Below are 26569 nucleotides of genomic sequence, written 5' to 3'. Positions count from 1 at the left end.
TAAAGTGGGCCACCTTGTACAATAAATGTTGCAAGCTATAGATACTATATACAGAACCAATATACACCCTAGGGATAAGAAGCAATTTTTGTTGAACTGCTCATTAAGGCTTAATTAGTCCATAACTTCATTACCTCCGCCAAGGAGGTTATGTTTTCGGTAGCGTTGGTTTGTTTGTTTGTTGGTTTGTCTGTTAGCAACATTATGGAAAAAGTTAGGAACGGATTGCTCTGAAATTTTTTCCAGAGGTGTGACTGGGGACAAGTAACAATCCATTACATTTTGGCGGTGATCCGGATCACCTTCTGGATCCTGGAATTTTTTAAAGGATTCTTGGAGGTCTGTGCTCTCCGAGGGCTTTTCTAGTTACTCCATATCTTCTTTATTAATTGTAATTATGCAAATTTGGGTAGAAGCTATATGCACCCCAGGCAGACCTACCTTCCTGCCAAAAAGAATAAAAAGCAGTGAAGAATTGTGAGAGAAGAAACGATTTTCGTGAAATGTGGACGACGCCGGACGGACGATGGCTGATGGACGGATGATGAACAACATATGATGGCATAAGCTCATCGCCTGTCAGCTGGATGAGAGAATAATTGACACTTGCTGTCATTTGCTTGCCGCATCTTCTTTCTTTTCAGCCCATCATGTTGCTTGCGGTTAAGGACGAAATCTCGGCGCTCTTTTTTCTTTTGATTTAAAAGTGGAACTTGAATTTTTCGGGATACCATTCTTTAGACACATTTGTTGCTTTCTCAACACGCTTTAGACGGTCCAGAATATGAAGCTTGTTTTCCACGGGGTCACATCCGCATGTGCGCAACGTCAATAGAACTAATTACCATGCGCCTGTTCCTGATTAGAGTGCAATCACAGCGCACGCTTATAAGGACTCTCACTACACACAGACTTTTCAAACTGTACATGCTGTACCTTGTGTCTCACATTTCCTAGCCTTTTGTAGCACTGTGTTGATATTTCGGTTTCCGACTCTTGCATTTTGCCCTTTGTCTCCACCTTTGATATCCTGTCAGTGCCTCACTTGATCATTGCCTGTTTCTTGACTCTAATTTTTGATCACTGATTTGGATCTGTTGGTTTGTGTGTTTTTTAATAAACCTGTTCCAGCGATTACATCCGTCTAATCATCTGCATTTTCTGAAAGAGAGTATCTTATGTTTACGAGTAGCCATGACAACAGTGCTTACGGAGTAAAGTTTCAAGTAAAACTACTTTTAGCTCATAAAATAAAGTCCTTCTGAGGGATTTTTCTTGATAATTGTTAGTGAACGACACCAAAGTGAGGCTCGTTAAGCCTTTGTTTTATGGCATTGGCACGTATTGTTAACTTGACTGCAGACTTGATTACATATTGTTTGTCTCTGGTGGGAAGAGGAGCGCATGGGTCAGTGATATATACAGTGGTGCTTGAAAGTTTGTGAACCCTTTAGAATTTTCTATATTTCTGCATAAATATGACCTAAAACATCATCAGATTTTCACACAAGTCCTAAAAGTAGATAAAGAGAACCCAGTTAAACAAATGAGACAAAAATATTATACTTGCTCATTTATTTATTGAGGAAAATGATCCAGTATTACATATCTGTGAGTGGCAAAAGTATGTGAACCACTAGGATTAGCAGTTAATTTGAAGGTGAAATTGGAGTCGGGTGTTTTCAATCAATGGGATGACAATCAGGTGTGAGTGGGCACCCTGTTTTATTTAAAGAACAGGGATCTATCAAAGTCTGATCTTCACAACACATGTTTGTGGAAGTGTATCATGGCACGAACAAAGGAGATTTCTGAGGACCTCAGAAAAAGTGTTGTTGATGCTCATCAGGCTGGAAAAGGTTACAAAACCATCTCTAAAGAGTTTGGACTCCACCAATCAACAGTCAGACAGATTGTGTACAAATGGAGGAAATTCAAGACATTGTTACCCTCCCCAGGAGTGGTTGACCAACAAAGATCACTCCAAGAGCAAGGCGTGTAATAGTCGACGAGGTCACAAAGGACCCCAGGGTAACTTCTAAGCAACTGAAGGCCTCTCTCACATTGGCTAATGTTAATGTTCATGAGTCCACCATCAGGAGAACACTGAACAACAATGGTGTGCATGGCAGGGTTGCAAGGAGAAAGCCACTGCTCTCCAAAAAGAACATTGCTGCTCATCTGCAGTTTGCTAAAGATCACGTGGACAAGCCAGAAGGCTATTGGAAAAATGTTTTGTGGACAGATGAGACCAAAATAGAATTTTTTGATTTAAATGAGAAGCGTTATGTTTGGAGAAAGGAAAACACTGCATTCCAGCATAAGAACCTTATCCCATCTGTGAAACATGGTGGTGGTGGTAGTATCATGGTTTGGGCCTGTTTTGCTGCATCTGGGCCAGGACAGCTTGCCATCATTAATGGAACAATGAATTCTGAATTATACCAGCGAATTCTAAAGGAAAATGTCAGGACATCTGTCCATGAACTGAATCTCAAGAGAAGGTGGGTCATGCAGCAAGACAATGACCCTAAGCACACAAGTCATTCTACCAAAGAATGGTTAAAGAAGAATAAAGTTAATGTTTTGGAACGGCCAAGTCAAAGTCCTGACCTTAATCCAATCAAAATGTTGTGGAAGGACCTGAAGCGAGCAGTTCATGTGAGGAAACCCACCAACATCCCAGAGTTGAAGCTGTTCTGTACGGAGGAATGGGCTAAAATTCCTCCAAGCCGGTGTGCAGGACTGATCAACAGTTACCGGAAACATTTAGTTGCAGTTATTGCTGCACAAGGGGGCACACCAGATACTGAAAGCAAAGGTTCACATACTTTTGTCACTCACAGATATGTAATATATTGGATCATTTTCCTCAATAAATAAATGAGCAAGTATAATATTTTTGTCTCATTTGTTTAACTGGGTTCTCTTTACTTTTAGGACTTGTGTGAAAATCTGATGATGTTTTAGGTCATATTTATGCAGAGATATAGAAAACTCTAAAGGGTTCACAAACTTTCAAGCACCACTGTGTGTGTGTGTGTGTGTGTGTGTGTGTGTGTCTGTATACTTTTTTTTTGAAGACTCATATTCTTTGTCATTAAAGGCGGGGGACACACACTTAGTTTGTTATATGCTAAAGTTTGTAGTAAAAGAGTTCGTTATAGCGGGCTTGCCATGTACTTGCCCATCATTTGGTTGCCCAGAAGCATACTTTGCTAGGCTAGCAATCATAACGCAACAACATATGGTGATCTAGTTCCCACTGATTGAGCCCAACAAATAAAATGAAAATATGTCTATCCTTTCTCCCTACTTGATCAAAACCAAGACTGATTCTTGTCAATTCAGTCCAGTTCCACTTTATTTCTATGGCGTGAAGGAATTGCAGTTGGGGCATGGGTAAGTTAGAAAAAAAAAAATGTCAAGACTTTTTCAGACCTGGCAATCCTTACACAGTTTGCATCAAAGATCTGCACTTTAAAAGCAGACAGCAAAAAATATGCCAAAAGGGCAAAGAACTGGCAGCAGCCAATCAACATATGAATGTGGAATGATTGACATTTGTGCAGGTGGTTTGAGCTCTCTGCTTTAAAGATGAGCTGATACAGTACCATCACTTTCTTCCTGTCATATAAATAGTTCACTAATGCGATTTTTTTTCAGTTTGTTAATGTGAAATAAAAACCATTAATGAATGTCCAATGTACTGTCATTAACTATACCATCAGTTAAGTATATTTATTAGGGATGCCGCAGGGATTTCCTGTGTGTGTGTGTGTGTGTGTGTGTGTGTGTGTGTGTGTGTGTGTGTGTGTGTGTGGTTGTTTCCCAAGCCCAGAAATGGGAGAATTGTGACAGGAAGGGCATCCGGCATAAAACTATGCTCCAATTAACATGACCTGTGGATCAATAGGGTCCACGTGGCAGCGACCCCACACATGTAAGTGGGAGAAGCTGGAAGAAGTGAGGGACTGTATTATGTTTCTTATGGTTCGCTGGGTTTACCTTTTTCCTTCAGCTGTATTGTAAGACTTATTTTTCATGTTGTTTAATATATTATATTGTTTCAGTTGTTAACAGATATGTGGCAAATGGGAACTGGGAAGTTGGATTCATGGGGAAAAACATTTGAATATTAATGAGTAATGACGGGGTTGTAACGAGGCCTTTTCAGCATATCAGGCTGATACGCAGTGATTCCTTACCGCTACACCCACAATATTGCCGACATGCCTGTAAATATTGCTGCTACACTCATAAAAAGATTTGTCGATCTTGAAAATGTGGTATTTTGTTTAATTTTCTCTTGTTATCCCCATGCGGTGGCGACAGCATGCCGCCATGCGAATGTTCTACATTCAGACATACTCCACTCCCCGTCCACGTAAGCGCCCAGTGCGTAGCTGTCTGAGTAGTTCCGTGTGGAGATCGTCACCGATCATGCTCGTCCGGTTTACCACCTTCTTTATGCTGTGTTCGCAGTAAAGTGTCATCCGTGTTAAGAGGCGCTTACACACCATGCACGTAATACATGCCAGTCTCCGAGTTAGATCTGAATTGTCATGTATTGTAATTGAATGGCTGAAGCTGAAAATAAAGCTGACACTTGGTGAACATCAACTGGTTGTTTTATTCTTATTCCATAAATATGTCACTAATATAGTTGAATATTAATTAGAATAAGTCTTCAGTCAAAAACAATCACAGCAACTTTTGGCAAAAAAAATCTCATTAGCATTACCAAAACAGAGTGAGTTTCAGGGAGGCCTGCAAGTGCCAGGAAATGCACTAGAATACATCTCTGAGCATGTAGAACCGGTATCCGGTTATTTAGTACAAGCATTTTAGCACAAATCCAAAGTTTTTTAGCACAAGTTCTAAAATCTCTTAGCTCAACTCTATGTTCTTTGGCACAATTTTGGGTTATGGTCACAATAATAATAAGAAGAAACTGAAGTAACCTTTATTTGTCACATGCACACTTCAAGCACAGTGAAATTCATCCTCTGCATTTAACCCATCTGAAGCGGTGAACACATGCACGCACACACATCCAGAGCAGTGGGCAGCCACACACAGCGCCCGGGGAGCAGTCAGGGGTTAGATACCTTGCTCAAGGGCACCTCAGCCCAAGGCCGCCCCACGTCAACCTAACTGCATGTCTTTGGACTGTGGGGGAAACCGGAGCACCCGGAGGAAACCCACGCGGACACGGGGAGAACATGCAAACTCCACACAGAAAGGCCCTCGCTGGCTGCTGGGTTCGAACCCAAAACCTTCTTGCTGTGAGGCGACCGTGCTAACCACTACACCACTGTGCCACCCTTACAATAAAAAAAAAAAATACTCATCTTGATCTAGGAAGGGGTTTATTATGATTGCTTAGGGACTGGAAGCCGGAATTTCTGCTGCTTTGCATGTTAAGAATCAGGTGTTGATCCCTGAAACGTAGACTGAAAATCCGATTCTTTGGTGGTTTTAGATATTTGTAGTAGTTAAGCCATAACAAACCTTGAATTGCAGGTACCTTCATAGATAACTTCAGTCACTTCTGATCATATCACAAATTCTGTCTGTCAAGAATTACGCGTTTGCCGAATTAATTAACCAGGGGATTATGTCTCTTGCCCTGCTTGACGACATGTTTTGCCGACTAAGAAGTAACCAACAGTTGTGGTATCTAAACAAACAAAAGAAACTTCCACTAAAGTATCCTAGAACGAACAGCAATTAAATAAAAGTGCAATATAAATGTTCAGGAATGACAAAATGACCAAAATTAATATATCAATTGTTCATAATACGGCAATCATGAAGCAAGAAGAAGAGATTACGTGAAGATGTAAAGGTTGTTTGATCATCAAGACAAGTCTCGAAGCAGTGGCTAGTTTGCAGGGAAATTCAGTTTAATTATCAAGTTTTTGTTTTTTTGTTTGTTTCAAGTTTAATTATTTCACTTTCTTACATTTAGAAGTCACAGCAATTATCTAAAACGTAAATAGCTTAAAATAATTGAAATAGCTGTACATGGTTTTCCTTTCTTTCGACCTTTTATTTTTTGTAAAAAATTAAAATGAACAAACAAAAAGCTTTCTTTAAACTCTTATCTTGTAAATTTCACTTGACTTTTTATTCTTTATCAAATTAGCAAATTGTAAATAATAAATATGATATAATTTAAGCTTAGCACTTTAATAAAGACAAAACAAACCTGGAAGTTGGCTGTAGCGGTGTACTGTGTCAGGGTACGTGCTGTGTTAAATAATTTGGAGGGAGGATTGGTGACTAACATACGGGCTACATCAAACATGGCGGTTTCAAGATGGTGGAGTGGGGAAATACAATCGCTCATTTTCGATCAGAATCTCGGCAACTTTCATAAAAATCCATCAAACATCTTTATACATGATCAGTAAGTATTCATAATAAAGATGAAGTGTTCTTGGATCTTGTGCTAAAGAATTAGAGTTGTGCTAAAAGACTTTAGATTGGTGCTAAAAGACTTTTGTGCTAAATAACCGTAAACCAGAGAACCTGTGAGCTTTTGGGGGCCGAAGGCAGTCTTTGAACCCCCGGCTGTTATGACTGGTGCCACCTTGCTGATGTTTTGGTCTAGTTAGAACCCTGAATGAGTAAATCAGAACGCCCTAATGAGCAAGCTAGAGGTGACAGTCCATGAGAAGACACAAGGAAGAACCTTGAAGAGGAACCAGACTCAAAAGAAAGCCTACAGTGGTACTTGAAAGTTTGTGAACCCTTTAGAATTTTCTATATTTCTGCATAAATATGGCCTAAAACATCAGATTTTCACACAAGTCCTAAAAGTAGATAAAAAGAACCCAGTTAAACAAATGAGACAAAAATATTATACTTTGGTCATTTATTTATTGAGGAAAATGATCCAATATTACATATCTGTCAGTGGCAAAAGTATGTGAACCTTTGCTTTCAGTATCTGGTGTTGTGACCCCCTTGTGTAGCAATAACTGCAACTAAATGTTTCCGTCAACTGTTGATCAGTCCTGCACACTGGCTTGGAGGAATTTTAGCCCATTTATCCATACAGAACAGCTTCAACTCTGGGATGTTGGTGGGTTTCCTCACATGAACTGCTCACTTTAGGTCCTTCCACAACATTTCGATTGGATTAAGGTCAGGACTTTGACTTGGCCATTCCAAAACATTTAACTTAATTCTTCTTTAACCATTCTTTGGTAGAATGACTTGTGTGCTTAAGGTCGTTGTCTTGCTGCATGACCCACTTTCTCTTGATTCAGTTCATGGACAGATGTTCCTGATATTTTTCTTTAGAATTCGCTGGTTTAATTCAGAATTCATTGCTCCATCAATGATGGCAAGCTGTCCTGGCCCAGATGCAGCAAAACAGGCCCAAACCATGATACTACCACCACCATGTCTCACAGATGGAATAAGGTTCTTATGCTGGAATGCAGTGTTTTCCTTTCTCCAAACATAACGCTTCTCATTTAAATAAAAAAAAATTCTATTTTGGTCTCATCTGTCCACAAAACATTTTTCCAATAGTCTTCTGGCTTGTCCACGTGATCTTTAGCAAACTGCAGACGAGCAGCAATGTTCTTTTTGGAGAGCAGTGGCTTTCTCCTTGCAACCCTGCCATGCACACCATTGTTGTTCAGTGTTCTCCTGATGGTGGACTTGTGAAAATTAACATTAGCCAATGTGAGAGAGGCCTTCAGTTGCTTAGAAGTTACCCTGGGGTCCTTTGTGACCTCGCCGACTGTTGCACGCCTCGCTCTTGGAGTGATCTTTGTTGGTCAACCACTCCTGGGGAGGGTAACAATGGTCTTGAATTTCCTCCATTTGTACACAATCTGTCTGACTGTGGATTGGTGGAATCCAAACTCTTTAGAGATGGTTTTGTAACCTTTACCAGCCTGATGAGCATCAACAACGCTTTTTCTGAGGTCCTCAGAAATCTCCTTTGTTTGTGCCACGATACACTTCCACAAACATGTGTTGTGAAGCTCAGACTTTGATAGATCCCTGTTCTTTAAATAAAACAGGGTGCCCACTCACACCTGATTGTCATCCCATTGATTGAAAACACCTGACTCTAATTTCACCTTCAAATTAACTGCTAATCCTAGAGGTTCAAATACTTTTGCCACTCACAGATATGTAATATGGGATCATTTTCCTCAATAAATAAATGAGCAAGTATAATAGTTTTATCTCATTTGTTTAACTGGGTTCTCTTTATCTACTTTTAGGACTTGTGTGAAAATCTGATGATGTTTTAGGTCATATTTATGCAGAAATATAGAAAATTCTAAAGGGTTCACAAACTTTCAAGCACCACTGTATTTGATTTTGGGTGACACCAGACAGTAGAAATTTAATACGTATGTTGAAAGTATGTTCAGTATGAGCATATAGTGAATAAGAGTCCTGAGATGAGCCTAGGGCACTCTTAGAGCAGCAGTTTTTGGAAGGTACTTAGAAGTCTGGTAATAATCCTCCCATATCTAGTTATATATTCATGTCAGAAAGCTATATTTAATATTCTGAGCACCCCACACATGCTTGTGTAGAGTAGGTTACTCACTCTGTGTCATCACTGGAAGTGACTGAAAAACAGCCCAGGCTGCGAAATATACAAACTATGAAATACTGAAATCTCTTTTGAGCCGAGCTCAGGATAATCATCTCTACTGAAGCTCTTTTATACAGCTTCCACTTCATTTGGTGCTCCTAATGCAAGGCGATGTCATTTGATCCATTTTGGAAGTAAATTACACTTTCACAATAAAGCATAGAAATGGATGTCTAATCTTGGTCGGTGAATTATTTTAATTATTATCCCTCATGTATCTGATATTACAATGATATTTTGTTGACCATGTATTGGAGTTATGATGTTGCTCTTGTTTCCAGTGATGATGTGCAAAGTGGGAATGGGTACGTGGGTGTATTCATGACCGTAGCATCTCTCCAGCTCTGGCTGTGCTGCAGGAGTGTGTGGTGTGTGTCAGGCGTTTTTATGCACATAAGCATTCATGTCTTTCAGCATCTTTTTATACATTGTTACACGTGAGCGCCTACTCATTTCTTTGTCTTCTGTGTGGGTTAAAGTTCATATTATTTTTTTGGTTCTCCTTTTTCACAGCAAATGTGAGTCTGCAAAAGGATTAGCATTGTGTGCAGTTTTGTTTTTATTGGAGAGGCAGAAAAAAAAGGACCCATAACTTTTAAACCTTTAAATAAAGTGCTGAGAAAAGTCGTGATAAACCTCGGTCAAACTGAAATATGTTTGGGTTATAATATTGCAGCATTTTCTATTCTTATGAAAATGTCACAGTATTTGTCTCATCTCATCTCATCTCATCTCATTATCTGTAGCCACTTTATCCTTCTACAGGGTCGCAGGCAAGCTGGAGCCTATCCCAGCTGACTACGGGCGAAAGGCGGGGTACACCCTGGACAAGTCGCCAGGTCATCACAGGGCTGACACATAGACACAGACAACCATTCACACTCACATTCACACCTACGGTCAATTTAGAGTCACCAGTTAACCTAACCTGCATGTCTTTGGACTGTGGGGGAAACCGGAGCACCCGGAGGAAACCCACACGGACACGGGGAGAGCATGCAAACTCCGCACAGAAAGGCCCTCGCCGGCCACGGGGCTCGAACCCGGACCTTCTTGCTGTGAGGCGACAGCGCTAACCACTACACCACCATGCCGCCCCACAGTATTTGTATTGTCACAAAATTTCTGTCGTGCGTTTTGAATGCAAAGAACCACATTCAGTCAAATCGTCAAATCCATATATGAAAACAAGAGCAGCTCTGAGAGGACATACCTTTAAAACCATTGATAAGAATATGGATATTTGTTGGGGTCTAGAATAAGAAAGTCTTCAGAGAGAGAGTTCGAAGTCATTAGTATGAATATATGAATCAAATATCCCACGCACTTGAGAGGCTCCGGTTGAAATTATGGATTCTCTGAGGTGATTGGCATGGTACTGTTTTCTGAGTGGCACTGCGAAGAGAATCCATAATTCTTGGAGCCTCTCAGTGCATAGTATATTTGATTTATATCCCTCATCAAAAAATTCTAAACTAAAAGTGTTAAGATTGAATCTTGGCATAAACTCACTGGAGGCAGCCATGTTTGTTGTTTAAATCGTAGCGACCTTTGACCTGCGCGTGTGCAATGTACCATGCTATCGCCTGCCTCGCTAGGCATGATCATGCTACGTACCGTAGATCTACACACACACAAATGCTTGCAGAGTCACAGCTGTGACTCGAATCGGCCATATAGCTTGAAATGGTGACATCAGTTCATGGTATATCCAGGATATACCATGACTGACTCACATCATACCAATTTTTTTACATTTTTGACATCACGAGATACATTGCTTAATCAGTGGTGGAACTATTTTATGTCACGTGAGCCATCCTTGGCCAGTCCCTGCATGGAGATTTTTTGATGAGGGATATAAAAACAATTATTATCATAGATTTTATTGGTCAGAGAGTTAACCTGACTAGATTTCTGAGAGGACGTTTAAGCCATAGACATAAATGTTCATATTCTTTACTTCTAAAGATAGCTACCATGAGCTACCCTGACAGGAATTTTGTTATATATATGAAAAATTTGGAATTAAGTCATGACAAATATGAGTGATTTATCATACATATGTGCCGCTTTTTCCATGGAATAAAAACATGCGTTTTCTTCCCTTCTAGTGGGTTTATTGATGGCATGCAATATTATCATATCGCTTATCCTCCATGTATTATGCCACTCTCCCCAATGGAGAATGAGCGTGCAATATTGTGATAATATTGCACATTGTCAAGACAACACGACGTCACACGCGAAGAGCCAATGACAAAACTTTTCTGTTGCGCATGCGCACAATCATTTCTTTGTCAACCAGGAGAGAGAGAAGACGGGGTTAATACAGTACTCAGTTTAAGCACTAAATAAATAAACTGAAACTAAAGATGTTCTGAACACCTGAAAGGCTATCAAAACTTCATTATATATTCTTCACACAAGAGAAAAACATACCAACAGACATCAAAAAACTGGAAAAGAGACACGTCGGAGATGTAAAACTTGAACGTTGAACACCTGAAAGGCTACAAAAACTTCCCTGTATATTCTTCATGCATTTAACCTTCCGTATTAAATATATGGAAAAACTGGAAAAGACACGTCGGAGATGTAAAACTAACACACTAGTGAGTGACTGACAGTTTGTTCACAAACATGCCCATGAGGTTTGCTTCATTAAAAGTGGAAGATTTAAAGAGACAGAAGCGCTGGACACCCGAAAAGCTAGAAAAACTTCCCTGGATATTCTTCATGCATATTACAAGAGAAAAACAGACCAATGGACATCAAAAAACTGGAAAAGAGAGCAATAGCGGAAATATTGCTAGCTGAATTGCTAGAAGCTTTATTGACATCTCGTTGGCTATATATGATCGCTGCAACCGGGACAGTTTGTTAGTGTTTGGTGTAAACCGGGACATTTCAGCGTCCCGACGGACCTTTGTCGGGACAGGGGACACGCGACTCAAAATAGGGACTGTCCCGGTCAAACCGGGACGTCTGGTCACGTTAAGCTAGCTAATTGATTATCCTGTGTAGTGTTTATTTATTTATTTATTTATTTATTTATTTATTGCATCTAGTGTTTCCAGGATAGGCTAAAAAGCTCTGACTAAAGATGAATGACCTGTATATACACATACACTCAACGGCCACTTTAATAGGAATTTGTTCTTGATTCTAAGATTCCTGTTCTTGGCTGCAGGAGTGGAACTCAATGTGATCTTCTGCTGTTGCATGCTGAGATGCTTTTCTGCTCACCACGGTTGTAAAGAGTTGCTGTATCCTTCCTGGCAGCTCGAACCAATCTGGCCATTTTCATCTGACCTCTCTTATCAACAAAGATTTGTTTCCACCCACAGAACTGTCGCTCACTCAGTGTTTTTTGTTTTTCGCACCATTCTGTATGAACTCTAGAGACTGTTGTGTGTGAAAACCCAGGAGATCAGCAGTTTCTGAAATACTCAAACCAGTCCATCTGGCTCAAACCAACACCCATGCCACAGTTAAAGAAATTCACACTTTGAAATCACAATTTTTCCCATTCTGATGTTTGAAGTGAACATTAACTGAAGCTCTTGATTTGTATCTGCATGATTTTATGCATTGTGCTGCTGTCAAGGGATCGGCTGATTAGAGAACTGCATAAAACAGCAGGTGGATGGGTGTTCTTAATGAAGTGGCTGGTGAATGTATTCTTCCTTTCAGAAACTAGCCAACTAGCTACCATTTGAATTAGTATGACTTGTTTGTTCGTAAATGTTAATAACATTCACTGTTAAACCTAGCAAGCTAGCTAATATGAGTGAAACCGACAGCATTTCAGCATCGATTTTAAGTCATACTCATAAATATTTACTTCTAAAGCTGGGCGGCACGGTGGTGTAGTGGTTAGCGCTGTCGCCTCACAGCAAGAAGGTCCGGGTTCGAGCCCCGTGGCCGGCGAGGGCTTTTCTGTGTGGAGTTTGCACGTTCTCCCCGTGTCCGCATGGGTTTCCTCCGGGTGCTCCGGTTTCCCCCACAGTCCAAAGACATGCAGGTTAGGTTAACTGGTGACTCTAAATTGAGCGTAGGTGTGAATGTGAGTGTGAATGGTTGTCTGTGTCTATGTGTCAGCCCTGTGATGACCTGGCGACTTGTCCAGGGTGTACCCCGCCTTTCGCCCGTAGTCAGCTGGGATAGGTTCCAGCTTGCCTGCGACCCTGTAGAACAGGATAAAACGGCTACAGATAATGAGATGAGACTTCTAAAGCTAGCCTGATAACTACCATGAGCTAACCTGCTAATATTCCTGAGAGAGGATTTTTAATAATTATTTGTGAATGTTTACGGTAGCATAGATTGCTAACATAAGCAAACCTGACGACAGGATATTTCCGAAAATCTCTGAGTGCAATGAAAAGCAAACTCATCACCCTGTGGTCTTAAATAGCCTTTATCATAACATTCAGACAGCAACTGCCTTGAGCTTTTGTGCTCTCTTGTGTCTGTGTTCTCCTATGATTAAAGTTCCTCTTTTTTTTTTTTTGGCCAAGTTTGAATGCAATATTTCTTCTTTCTTTCTCACCGAGGACAGGTTTTGTTCACTGGAGAAGATTGTTGATGTGTGATTCAGTTTTGCTAGTTTTGACAAAGGCTAGGCTGACACTTGCACGATTCCGTGGCACGCATTGGCACGACTCGAGTCGTGCCAGTGCGCAAACTAGTCGTAAACTGGCGTGAAGTGTGCGTAAACCCGTCGTGACTGCGTGCCATGTCGGGACGAGAATTTTGAAATGTTCAAAATTTTGGTCACGACAAAATTTCGCGACCGGGTCATGAACTATGCGCAAACTGTTTGTGATCTCGTCGCGAACTCGTCGGGAGGATGCGTGCCAGTGCGTGGAAGTGCGCGCCATGCCACGACTGTCATGAACTGCCACGAATAGTTCACGAACAGCTCACGTCGAGTTCACGAGTAGTTCACGACATGTTCACGAATTGGTGTGCGTCTCAGCGTGGCCGTGCCTTCCCACTGACACGGTCACGCATTGATGGCACAAGCAGTTCACGACTAGTTTACGCACTTCACAAACAGTTTGCGCATGGCACGAGCAGTTCATGACGAGTTCACGAGCAGTTCATGACTACTGCGCGACAGTGGCGCTCGCGTCGGTGCGGGGGTATATATAGGGCTTCCCGGACACTTCTCGCCATTTGCAATTTTTTTTCTTGCTTTTTTCTTTAATGTCTTTTATTTTCTATTCCTTCATGACTTTTTTTTTGGGGGGGGGGAGTTTCGTTTCTTTTATTTCAAAAATGGAACAACTGTGGATGCAGCTCATGAAGCTACTACCATTCTTTCTTGCCAAGGGACAGCGCCAGCAGGGGACATGTAGTAATGTGACAGGTAGTCTCGCTGATCCTTTGCATCCTTCTGGGTATGATGGCCGGTTAGAGGCAGCAGCCCCTGCAGGTGTCGGTCAGTCCTCCATCCACCAGGGATCAGATCATGTGTGTCCGGATCTTCGCGGTCCACTTCTGAAATTGCGTGTGGGTATCTGATGAGGATGAGGTTATGCATGACACAGGCGTGCCCAAGTCGGCACGACACCGTCCGAATTGCGCAAACTCGTCGTGCCAATGCGGGAAGTGCGTAAACTATGCGTGAACTCGTCGTGCCAGTTCGTGAATGTGGACGGGCACGCATTCGTGAACTCGTCGTGAACTATGCATGAACTAGTCGTGAACAGTGCGGGAGCCTCCCAGTTCGTGCCCCAAAATGGCACGACTTGCCACGACAAAATCATGGCCAAAAGTCGTGCAAGTGTCAGCCTAGGGAAAGGCTACTTTTGTCTTTTGTATGTTCCGATCTTGGGCGGCACGGTGGTGTAGTGGTTAGCGCTGTCGCCTCACAGCAAGAAGGTCCTGGGTTCGAGCCCCGGGGCCGGCGAGGGCCTTTCTGTGTGGAGTTTGCATGTTCTCCCCGTGTCCGCGTGGGTTTCCTCCGGGTGCTCCGGTTTCCCCCACAGTCCAAAGACATGCAGGTTAGGTTAACTGGTGACTCTAAATTGACCGTAGGTGTGAATGTGAGTGTGAATGGTTGTCTGTGTCTATGTGTCAGCCCTGTGATGACCTGGCGACTTGTCCAGGGTGTACCCCGCCTTTCGCCCGTAGTCAGCTGGGATAGGCTCCAGCTTGCCTGCGACCCTGTAGAAGGATAAAGCGGCTAGAGATAATGAGATGAGATGAGATGTTCCGATCTTAATTTTAATGAGCAAGCCTGACCAAGGCCGTAAAATTAGTTTTATTCCTATTATTTTAGACTGAATTATAAAAACCTGGCTCTTCCTTGTGCATACTGCCAGTGCAGTATGCACAAGTATTAGTGCTCTGTGGTTTTGTTTTGATGTGCAAGGAAGGAAAGCAATTTCTCTTATTTTTAAACTATTTTGAAAGAATATTAAATGAAAAATGCCTTGCTGTTCACTCGAAAATAAAAATTCAAATTAGAGAAGGTAAAATTTTATTCTAAATTTAAGTTTTTGAAGATGTTGAATTTAACGTTCCATCATAATTGTTTTTAAGTCTGTTTTTTTTCCCCATAGAGATCACTATGGCTGCATGTTTTTTGTTTGTTTGTTTGTTTGTTTGTTTCATTGAGTACGTCACACAGTTATCTCTTCTGAATTAAAGTGCAAAATATATGGACCAGAATTAACATAGTTATTATTCTTCACTAATGGGACTAGTCAAATGTGCAAAATATTTCAGATGCAGATGTATTTCAGTATCAGCAAGCAGCCTTTCAGTTGCTTTTTTTTTCTGTATTTCTTTACATTTTTTTCAATTGACATTTAAAGACTTGTGTCTCCCTCTAGTGATGATATTTAGTGGCGCATTTGCCAATTTTCAGTGAAAAGGCTTCTTCCAGATTAGAAAGGGAGAACTGACATACAGTAGGGTCAGAAAGCCTGAGAGCACAAGTGAAAATGCTTCAATTTTTCCATTCGTTTCCAATTTAATACAACAATTTTCATTACAAATTGACAACAACTTGAGTGAAAAGTAGACTCTTTGAAATATCTACATGAATTCCAGAGTTTCTGAGTACTGGAGAGCGGAGGCACTTGAGATAGTGGAGACTAGGGACAGTTTGTCTCATCTCATTATCTCTAGCCGCTTTATCCTGTTCTACAGGGTCGCAGGCAAGCTGGAGCCTATCCCAGCTGACTACGGGCGAAAGGCGGGGTACACCCTGGACAAGTCGCCAGGTCATCACAGGGCTGACACATAGACACAGACAACCATTCACACTCACATTCACACCTACGGTCAATTTAGAGCCACCAGTTAACCTAACCTGCATGTCTTTGGACTGTGGGGGAAACCGGAGCACCCGGAGGAAACCCACGCAGACAACATGTAAACTCCACACAGAAAGGCCCTCACCGGCCACGGGGCTCGAACCCAGACCTTCTTGCTGTGAGGCGACAGCGCTAACCACTACACCACCGTGCCGCCCGGGACAGTTTGTATTCCCATAAATTAATTTCAACAAATCAGGTTTTCGATTAAATCAGAAGTTAGATGTTTCCCCTTCAAGTAACTGACTTCCTTTGGAGCCATGAAGCTGGACACTGCAGTAAGGTTTGTGCAGTTCAATATTTTTGTCAACCAAAACTTGTATTTTCTACTTCACCTCCACCTCCATTCTACGGTGTAATGTACGCTGGAGAATTCAGGATTTGTTAGGAATTAAAGTATGTAGCCAAGAGCGACCAGATATACGTTATTTACCAGCTGGGAGGTCCGTATCGTGAAATACCGTGACCGAGGTCTTGAAAGTACAGAGCGAGGCCCTCTGGGCCGAGGTCAGTATTCAAGGCTGAGGTCACGGTATTTCACCATACAGACCGACCTTAAGCTGGTAAATAATATATTTATTTTTTTCTTTACCAAATTCTAACAGAAAACGAGAGCGCCCGAAAGGGAAAACCGAGCTGAGGCGAGCCGCCATTTTGAATCCTCATTCACGGCTGCAACGCAAATGGCTTCCTCCTCGGTATACAAGTGCACTTCCATGGCAGGAAAAAAAACTACATTTTGCTGCCTATGTAGTCCCCTATTTATACAAAATTGAGTCATTCAGGATTCAGCCATGTTTTTGCTCAGTGTTAGCAACAGTTCCAGGTTTTTAGCTTTCTCCTGAAATGTTTTCTTTTATTTCATCTTCCTCAGGGTAGTAAAACTCGCTTTCGCTGTACAGACTGCTGTTATCGCTATCCATGATGTAAAATTAATGCTATTTTCCTGAGAAATGCGAAAATAAATGTTGACAAAAATTGCTACTATGTTTGTTGTTGTTGTGAACGAGTGAGTCGCCAGAGGTCCGTAACCAGGGTCCGTAACTAGGGTCCTCATCGTAGGATACGGACCCGCTCGCCAGCCAATCAGAGTGCAGGATTTTCTTGTGGTTTACTGTACCAGGCTTATAGTACTCGTCGGAGTACTACAAGTACTCCAACTCATGCCCTAATTTTAAGGACTCGTGACTCGACTTGGACTTGAGCACTGATGACTCAGACTTGGACTCAGACTCAGTCATTAACTGCGACTTGTAAATTGGAGACAAGGACTTGGATTTTTTTCTTTATTTTTTGTAACATGCCATAATAATTTGGCATATTTATATCGACATTAGTTTTAATACTAATTTCGTGCAAGAGTGTCACACCTGCGTGCCTTGGCACATGCATCAGATAGACTCTTGTGTGCGCACTCTGTAAACAACTCGCACCTGCACATGATTAAGGCTCAATCAGCGCACCTATATAAAAACTGTGAAAACATGCTTACTTTGCGAAGTATTGAGTTGCGTTGCTGACACATTACCGAGCCTTATTTCCTTGTTTGGTTTCCTGATCTCTGATTTCCTGTTTCTCGTCTTTGATTCTGCCGAGTCTACGATAGCCTGTTTGTGCCTCGCTCGACCTATTGCCTGTTTCACTGTTTTACGATTTTGGCTGCCGTTCTGGATTGTTTACCGTCTTCACTTGTATTAATAAACACACCTCCTGCACTGTCGCCTCACAGCAAGAAGGTCCTGGGTTCGAGCCCAGTGGCCGATGGGGGTCTTTCTGTGAGGGGTTTGCATGTTCTCCCCGTGTCTGCGTGGGTTTCCTCCGGGTGCTCCGGTTTCCCCCACAGTCCAAAGACATGCAGGTTAGGCTAATTGGTGGCTCTAAATTGACCGTAGGTGTAAATGTGTGTGTGAATGGTTGTTTGTCTCTGTGTCAGCCCTGTGATGATCTGGCGACTTGTCCAGGGTGTACCCCGCCTTTCGCCCGTAGTCAGCTGGGATAGGCTCCAGCTTGCCCACGACCCTGCATAGGATAAGCGGTTACAGATAATGGATGGATGGACCTTCTGCACTTACATCCATCTCCCAACCATCTCTGACAGAATACTTCACACTCCTTGACAAAGAGAATGCACATTCACCTGTTCATACGTCATGTTCAGGAACAAACTAACATTAATGGAGCTCAAACAGCCACCGTCAAATGGTGCGGTTGGAGTCTTGCTCTCCGACTCAACTTCGATGAACAGTTGATTCGACTTTTTTTTTTTTTAAATGACTTGGACTTGACTCGGACTTGAACACTGGGGACTCGAGACTGGACTCAGACTCGAGGTTTAGTGACTTGACTACAACACTGTGGTTCACAAATTAAAATTGTTTAAAAATGTTTGTTAAAAATGTGGGCGTGTCCCTGCATGAGGATTAAGCTTATTTCATTCCTTCTTGAGAATGGAACTGTTTTGTCTCGTCAAGTTTTGGGCAGGGCGGCACGGTGGTGTAGTGGTTAGCGCTGTCGCCTCACAGCAAGAAGGTCCTGGGTTCGAGCCCCGGGGTCGGCGAGGGCCTTTCTGTGTGGAGTTTGCATGTTCTCCCCGTGTCCGCGTGGGTTTCCTCCGGGTGCTCCGGTTTCCCCCACAGTCCAAAGACATGCAGGTTAGGTTAACTGGTGACTCTAAATTGACTGTAGGTGTGAATGTGAGTGTGAATGGTTGTCTGTGTCCATGTGTCAGCCCTGTGATGACCTGGCGACTTGTCCAGGGTGTACCCCGCCTTTCGCCCATAGTCAGCTGGGATAGGCTCCAGCTTGCCTGCGACCCTGTAGAACAGGATAAAGCGGCTAGAGATAATGAGATGAGATGAGAAGTTTTGGGCAAACTGACATTTTTCTATCGCTGTACCACCATTGTGTGTTCATACAGTTCATATGCTACAAGTTTTGATTATTATCAAATAATAATAGTTTATTTTTGCTCCATGTCTCCCCACTGTGTCCCAAGTCTCCCAACATGATGTCTCATGTCTCCCCGCAAAAAATAATGTCAGAAAAAGTGAAGCCTGAAGGCCAGTATTTGTGACGAGTTGAGAACCTCATGTTGTGGTAAGAGGGTATAGTAAATCCTCTCTAATGCAATATGAATGTGATGCAACCTGCAAAGAATTTCACACAATTTGTCCCAAATCTCCCTGCTTTCCCCTATTTGGTACGCATTTGAGCTGGCATGGACTCCACAAATTTGTACAAAACCTAATGATCCATTTTTAATTCAGATCCATCAAAGTGTCGTCTGAAACCCTGTTACAGTAGAAGAGATTATGCATGAGGAAAATCTGACCTTTTGTGCAAAGTGGTTAACATGATCAGCACCATAAATTATAAAACCTTGAGGAAAAAAACCCAAATCCCAAATTCTGAGTGTGGTCTCAGACTGCAGTAATGTATCGTGTACCATGTATATTACATTACTTCAGCAGCATGTAGTTCTCCGTTAAATTATAGACACGATTAGGAGGTATCTGTCTGGACCTAGGACATGCACTGCAGATGAATTCAAATTTCTCAAAATTTAACATAACACCTGCCACCTTGTAGATGCAAGCTATCGTGTAGCATACAGAAACATTTGCAAGTTAGATATTACACCAGGCTTAGGTTTTAATTCAGTGGATTCAGTAAAGCACCCACACAAGATATTAAAATTATATCAAAGTCTGTGTAAAGGCAGTGTTCTCAATGAAGTGACTGATTAGAACTCTGGCAGGAGTGCATGATATTTCAAATCCAATCTGTGGGATGCCTTATCTTTGATCTAAAATAGTGAGGTTATTAAATGTGTCCGATAACGGAATCCAGGGACACATGTCCGCCCGGAGGCATTTTGAGTTATTGACAGATTCAGAAAGTACAGTTTCTAAGCTTTCCAATGATGCCTTCCATGTGGAGATCTGACAATATTTGAAGAATGTGTGGCCTTTTGAAAGTGTATACCTCTTAAAACAGGAAAGGGAGAAAATCGCCCTCAAAGTTTTCCATCTCAGCTACTCTGGGTGTAGGGCGGGCACATAATGATGCTCATCTGCATGACATTAAGGAAAGCTCTACCCCCTACTAGCTAGCACGATGCTACTTTCATGTAAACAAAGATCACCACGTCAATTTTCCTTCCATGCAAAGTATGCCCAACACAATTATGAAGTACAAAAATAAGTTCTAAAGTATACTTTAACGTTTTGTGGTTGAAAAATTACTCACACCGTAAGAAAGAAAGATAGCACGATGATGACACAACTAACACAACGCTAGTTTCATGTAAAGCAGGGGTGGGCAATTATTTTTTCCATGGGGCCACATGAGAAACATAAAATTTTGTGGCGGGCCGGACCAAAAGGCTGAACTAAATTCTGCATAATATTAATTGTATTTCTTTATATAAAGCAATAAATAACATTTGTTTTTACAAGCTGCTAAGACTGGTAAGAGTATAAAAAAAAATGAGGTTGCCTTACAAAAAATGTCATTTATTCAATCAAATTTCCCAAAACAATGGTTAACAAAATATGAACATTTGTACCATTTTTTTTTTCAGTCACATTCACCCCAAAACACAATCAAGACATCACAATATTGTCTTTCTACTCCAAATATCAAGCACCAAGTCCACCAAGCACTCTTTCACAAATTCCCCCTCCGAGAATGGCTTACTGTTTTTAGCGATTTTGTGGGAAAGCACAAAGCTGGTCTTGGTTGCTGCATCTCTGGATGTGTGACGCATGGTAAAAAGCTTTGCTGCTTTTCTAGCTTAGCCAGCAAAGCTTCCAATGTCCGCGCTATTTCAGCATCAGTCAAGTTTCGGTATTTCTCAGCGTGCTTCGTCTGGTAATGCAGACTCAAACTGTAGTCTTTGAACACGGCGATCTGCTGTCCGCAAACTAAACACATGGCTTTATCTCTGACTTCAGTAAATAAATACTTAGCAGTCCATGTTTTGTTGAAAGCCCTGCATTCGGCATCTACCTTTCTTCTTTTTGCGGACATTTTGGGGGCTAAAGTCTTCTTGTGATCTGCTCCCAACAACGTCGACTCGGTGTAGGTATCAGATCTACTGATCGGCTCATGCTCCGGCGCCTGCTGGTGATGTCACACTATGTGATTGGCTGGACCATTTGAAAGATGACGTACAAGTTTGTGGTTGGTCTGGACAAATTACGGAAGTAGTTATCGCGGGATTAGGTTTCGTGGGATTTCATGTCATGTTCATGTTGCGCGCATTGCGTTTTTGTTGAACACAACTTCAAAATAAAAGCAATGCACATTCAGTCCATGCATGAGGTAAAATTAGAAAATACGTTTATTTTGTAATTTCTAATTAACCTTACGCGGGCCGGTCAGAATGAACCAAAGGGCCGGATGCGGCCCGCGGGCCGTAAAATGCCCAGGTCTGATGTAAAGCCTCTGTCACAACTGGCTGTATGTGCTCCTACGGCCGGTCTACATGCAAAAAACGCAAGAAACGCACGGAGGGCGCGCATGAAACGCACGAGAGCGCGCGTGTGGCGTGCTGATTTTCGAGCCGTAGACTGGCCGCAGAGGTTCGTTGTCATGTCAAACAAACTCTACAGGCGCTTACATTTTTTTCAGGTTGCAAGACAAACTTACGGCCAACGCGCGTCTTTCTCCATGAAAAAAAAAAACGCAGCGATTTGGGAAACGCCAAGAATCGCACGGCCAAAAAATCGTATGTCCGGTTGTGACCTAGGCTTAACCAAACCACAACACTCTCCGTTACATGCAAAAATAACCACACAGCCTTAGATTAATAAACTTACCCCATCAGAAAGAGAAACGTCGCCTTGCACACATCAATGCCTCCGATGGAATGTAATCCTAGAACGGTCCATGTATCATCCGATCATTCAAGTATTCCATTCAATCTGGAAAACGAGGTTGCGTTTTTTTTGCTAGAAATGGTTATCTCCAATGTAAATACCATGTGTCTGTTTGCTTCGCGGTGTTTCAGCTCCTCTGCGCTCTGTTTAACTTGCTCATTCCATAATGAAATTACATGCCTGTATGCAGCTTAAGTAGCCACGAGCTCAGCTCGTATCATACAGCTGATTCGCGAAAAAAAAAAAGACTTAAATCATCATGTGAATTGCCCATATGGTAATTTACCCACACCCCCCAGCAGGCTACAGTCCTGACAAAAACAAGACAATTTGCAACAAAAAAATGTATGCTTTTCCAACAAAACAATCTATTATCTGAAATACTGATTGCATTCTTCAAGATCTCAACTTGCACATGATGGAAAAAAACAAAAATCACAAATTTCGAAAAAAAAACGCTTCTTTTGCGATTATCTCGGATTCGTTTCGGCCAACATGTGTCCCTGGATTCGGTGAGGGGTCACAAATGGCTCTGTGAAACCCTGAACAAGCTCCACTTTATATTTTTTATCCTGTATAATCCACTTGATGAGTCTTTAAGGCGGTAAGTTACAATACATCGAGGATGGACCGATTCCCCCTGAGGAGAAACAGTTGAGAAAGAAAACAGCCTTTAAATGCTCATTTTTTATGACTTTTTTTTTGTCAGCACAGGTGTGTCTGAATGTTTCTGTGAATACTGAGAAATGTGTGTCCCAGAGCCATCTCTAGGTCTGTCTAATGTGGAGAGATCTAAACTCTGTACATACAGCAAGAACTTCCTGGGGCCTACTGTGAAAAAACTGAGCAGACCTCTCTGACATTTCTTAGTTCTTGGAAAAAACTGAAATAAGTGTGCAAATAGCCAACTTGGCTTGTCTTACCTGCAAAATTGGTTTGAACTAACAGTGTTATTTCTCCACTGAAAGCCAGCAGACAAGATTACCCTCTGTGCTTGTCATGGATACGAGTGCGTTTAAAGAAAATACAACTAAACTCATTGCAGCTTTTCATCATTTTAACTGCAGCTTAGCCAACGTAGGTGTCCCACGAACTTGCGGTCAACTACGTGACAGTGCTGAATTCAGCCCCAGCGTTGCAATGGTGACTCAGGTACAAGGTTCGCCTGCCTCATGTTATCTGGCAGGGCAACAGAACATCATCTCATACACACGATTGTGTGTACTGCTTTTGGTATGTTTTTTTTGCGTGGAGTTGAGTGTGTAAAAATTGAAGTGTGCCTTTTTTATGTCAACTCTGTGACGATGATTACATCTGAATGATTAACTGTGGTAAGTAGTCAGTATGATGAAACGAAGTGCCAGCTCACGCCCTTCGCGCACATGACCCTGGGTGATAACAGGTTGATACCAATGGACATGGCAAGTAAAAAAGCGCAAAATTTGTCAACTATGTGACGTCTACTTTAAGGTAGTTTTAGCACTGCCAATGCTGCTGGATACTGCAGTGCAGACTACAGTTCCACCAACAATGTCTACTGATGAAGCCACATTCTAGACAACAAGCCACTTGGTCAAAATACTTAAGGATTACAACCACCAGGACTGTATTACGAGAATAGAGAGTAGCTAGTCATTCTGTCACAGAGTTGACATCTCACAAAATGATACAGTGGTGCTTGAAAGTTTGTGAACCCTTTAGAATTTTCTATATTTCTGCATAAATATGACCTAAAACATCATCAGATTTTCACACAAGTCCTAAAAGCAGATAAAGAGAATCCAGTTAAACAAAAGTATGTGAACCTCTAGGATTAGCAGTTAATTTGAAGGTGAAATTAGAGTCAGGTGTTTTCAGTCAATGGGATGACAATCAGGTGTGAGTGGGCACCCTGTTTTATTTAAAGAACAGGGATCTATCAAAGCCTGATCTTCACAACACATGTTTGTGGAAGTGTATCATGGCACGAACAAAGGAGATTTCTGAGGACCTCAGAAAAAGCGTTGTTGATGCTCATCAGGCTGGAAAAGGTTACAAAACCATCTCTAAAGAGTTTGGACTCCAATAATCCACAGACAGATTGTGTACAAATGGAGGAAATTCAAGAGCATTGTTCCCCTCCCCAGGAGTGGTCAACCAACAAAGATCACTCCAAGAGCAAGGCGTGTAATAGTCGGTGAGTTCACAAAGGACCCCATGGTAACTTCTAAGCAACTGAAGGCCTCTCTCACATTGGCTAATGTTAATGTTCATGAGTCCACCATCAGGAGAACACTGAACAACAATGGTGTGCATGGCAGGGTTGCAAGGAGAAAGCCACTGCTCTCCAAAAAGAACATTGCTGCTCGTCTGCAGTTTGCTAAAGATTTCATGGACAAGCCAGAAGGCTATTGGAAAAAAAAGTTTTGTGGATGGATGAGACCAAAATAGAACTTTTTGGTTTAAATGAGAAGTGTTATGTTTGAAGAAAGGAAAACACTGCATTCCAGCATAAGAACCTTATTCCATCTGTGAAACATGGTGGTGGTAGTATCATGGTTTGGGCCTGTTTTGCTGCATCTGGGCCAGGACGGCTTGCCATCATTGATGGAACAATGAATTCTGAATTATACCAGCGAATTCTAAAGGAAAATGTCAGGACATCTGTCTATGAACTGAATCTCAAGAGAAGGTGGGTAATGCAGCAAGACAACGACCCTAAGCACACAAGTCATTCTACCAAAGATTGGTTAAAGAAGAATAAAGTTAATGTTTTGGAATGGCCAAGTCAAAGTCCTGACCTTAATCCAATGGAAATGTTGTGGAAGGACCTGGAGCGAGCAGTTCATGTGAGGAAACCCACCAACATCCCAGAGTTGAAACTGTTCTGTATGGAGGAACGGGCTAAAATTCCTCCAAGCCGGTGTGCAGGACTGATCAACAGTTACTGGAAGCGTTTAGTTGCAGTTATTGCTGCACAAGGGGGTCACACCAGATACTGAAAGCAAAGGTTCACATACTTTTGCCACTGACAGATATGTAATATTGGATCATTTTCCTCAATAAATAAATGACCAAAGTATAATATTTTTTGTCTCATTTGTTTAACTGGCTTCTCTTTGTCTACTTTTAGGACTTGTGTGAAAATCTGATGATGTTTTAGGTCATATTTATGCAGAAATATAGAAAATTCGAAAGGGTTCACAAACATTCCAGCACCACTGTATATGTGATTAGTGTTGTGTACTGAAAAATATAAAAGCATTTGAATGCGGCTCTGCTGTTTACCTTTCACTTGGTATGTGGTACTGTCATTTGGCAGTATTTATACTAAAATCCAACATACTTCCTTTTTCCAAATTGCCCACCCCAAATTTCTCAGTATTCACAGAAAAACTCATCCAAGTGTTTCATCATATTTCTCCCTAAGCAGCCTCCCTGTTGTGTTCATTTTGAAATGAGCTTTAGCGAAAGAGAGAAAAATGCAAACAAGAACCACAAAAACACAAACTTATTTTGTCATGATTAAAAGAAGAAAGGACATTTTTGTAACCCTTAATTATGTATTCTGCATTATTACTGCTTACTTATCAATTAATCCCCATGCTACAAAATGAAATCTTGCAGCTGAAACATTATTTAAAATATATTCTAAGTAAATTGCATATGGTATATTATTAACTCAATCATGGTCTTTGTGTTTCTGCTTTGTCTCTATAGGACAGTAAAGACCCTACAGACTGTACTCTCAGTGAGTCCTTTACATCTCCGGCTTGTACTCTCGGAGTGGACCTACGGCGTGGGCGACGTCGTTTCTCGGGAAATCTGCAGCTCCCCCCGCTGTCATGGCGACAGACAGAGAGGTCACGAACCCCTGATGAAGAGATAATCTGTCGTCCGACAACGTTACCCTTCATCAGGCCGCCCCGCATCGACATCACGCCTGTGGACTCAGAATGGTGAGGCCTTGTTCAAAATACGCTGAGCATTGCATATACGAGTATGTAACCTACAGTCATTCAGTCATTTGAGTGTGTTTGCATTAGTTTGGTCTTGTGAGGCATATGATGCAACAGTGTAGTCCTATACGACAGTGTCACAGTTTGTTTTTCAGCTCTATAATCAAGCTGGATTTGATGTACTAGGTGTAAAAGAACAGTTATTTCTATATTTTCTCATTTCTTTCATTGTACTAGAAATGTATCACACAAGGATCTATTTTCATGCATAATTTCATCATAGAACACAGTATATTGCTATGTGGTTGGGTGTAAGCCAGTTTTATCTTCTTTTGGCTTCTATAGTAACAAATTACACAGGGACTTGTGTGGTGGACACTCTACATAATCATTCCCTAAGACTAACAATAAACAGATTCAAAAAAAGTTGTTATTTAACAAAAAAAAAACATCGATTGATATGGTGAAGCGTTCTGAATGGAGATGTTTATTGTACATTTATGGAAGGAGTCTCCAGTCTCCAAACTTCTTATATATAATTATATCTTAATTATATATCTTATCTATCTATATTACTAAACATAGGCTGTCTGTCTGTCTGTCTGTCTGTTCACCTGTGCAAATCGACACGGCTGTACGCACATACTCCATACTTTACACATGGATTGGTGACACCCCAGAGGGGCCCAAGACAACATTTTCGATTTTCCAAAACATGGAATTAGTGCTACTCCAACACACTATTCATTTCCCATAGGCTACATGCTCACACTAACA

General features: G+C 41.6%; 1 protein-coding gene across 4 annotated transcripts in view; it reads left to right on the top strand.

Annotated features, from left to right (window-relative positions):
* The window catches only part of pde4ba (phosphodiesterase 4B, cAMP-specific a), a 466048-nt gene that overhangs the window by 151783 nt on the left and 287696 nt on the right, over positions 1–26569 (top strand). For all 4 annotated transcript variants that reach the window (XM_060919903.1, XM_060919905.1, XM_060919906.1 and 1 more), the window contains exon 3: positions 25554–25792. In XM_060919903.1, the coding sequence (XP_060775886.1) occupies positions 25554–25792 (239 nt within the window). The remainder of the gene's footprint in view (positions 1–25553; positions 25793–26569) is intronic.

The sequence above is a fragment of the Neoarius graeffei genome, chromosome 4 (assembly GCF_027579695.1).
Source record: "Neoarius graeffei isolate fNeoGra1 chromosome 4, fNeoGra1.pri, whole genome shotgun sequence".
In the NCBI taxonomy this organism is placed as follows: Eukaryota; Metazoa; Chordata; class Actinopteri; order Siluriformes; family Ariidae; genus Neoarius; species Neoarius graeffei.
The sequence above is the reverse complement of the archived record's forward strand: the minus strand, read 5'-3'. Positions and strand labels throughout refer to the sequence as shown.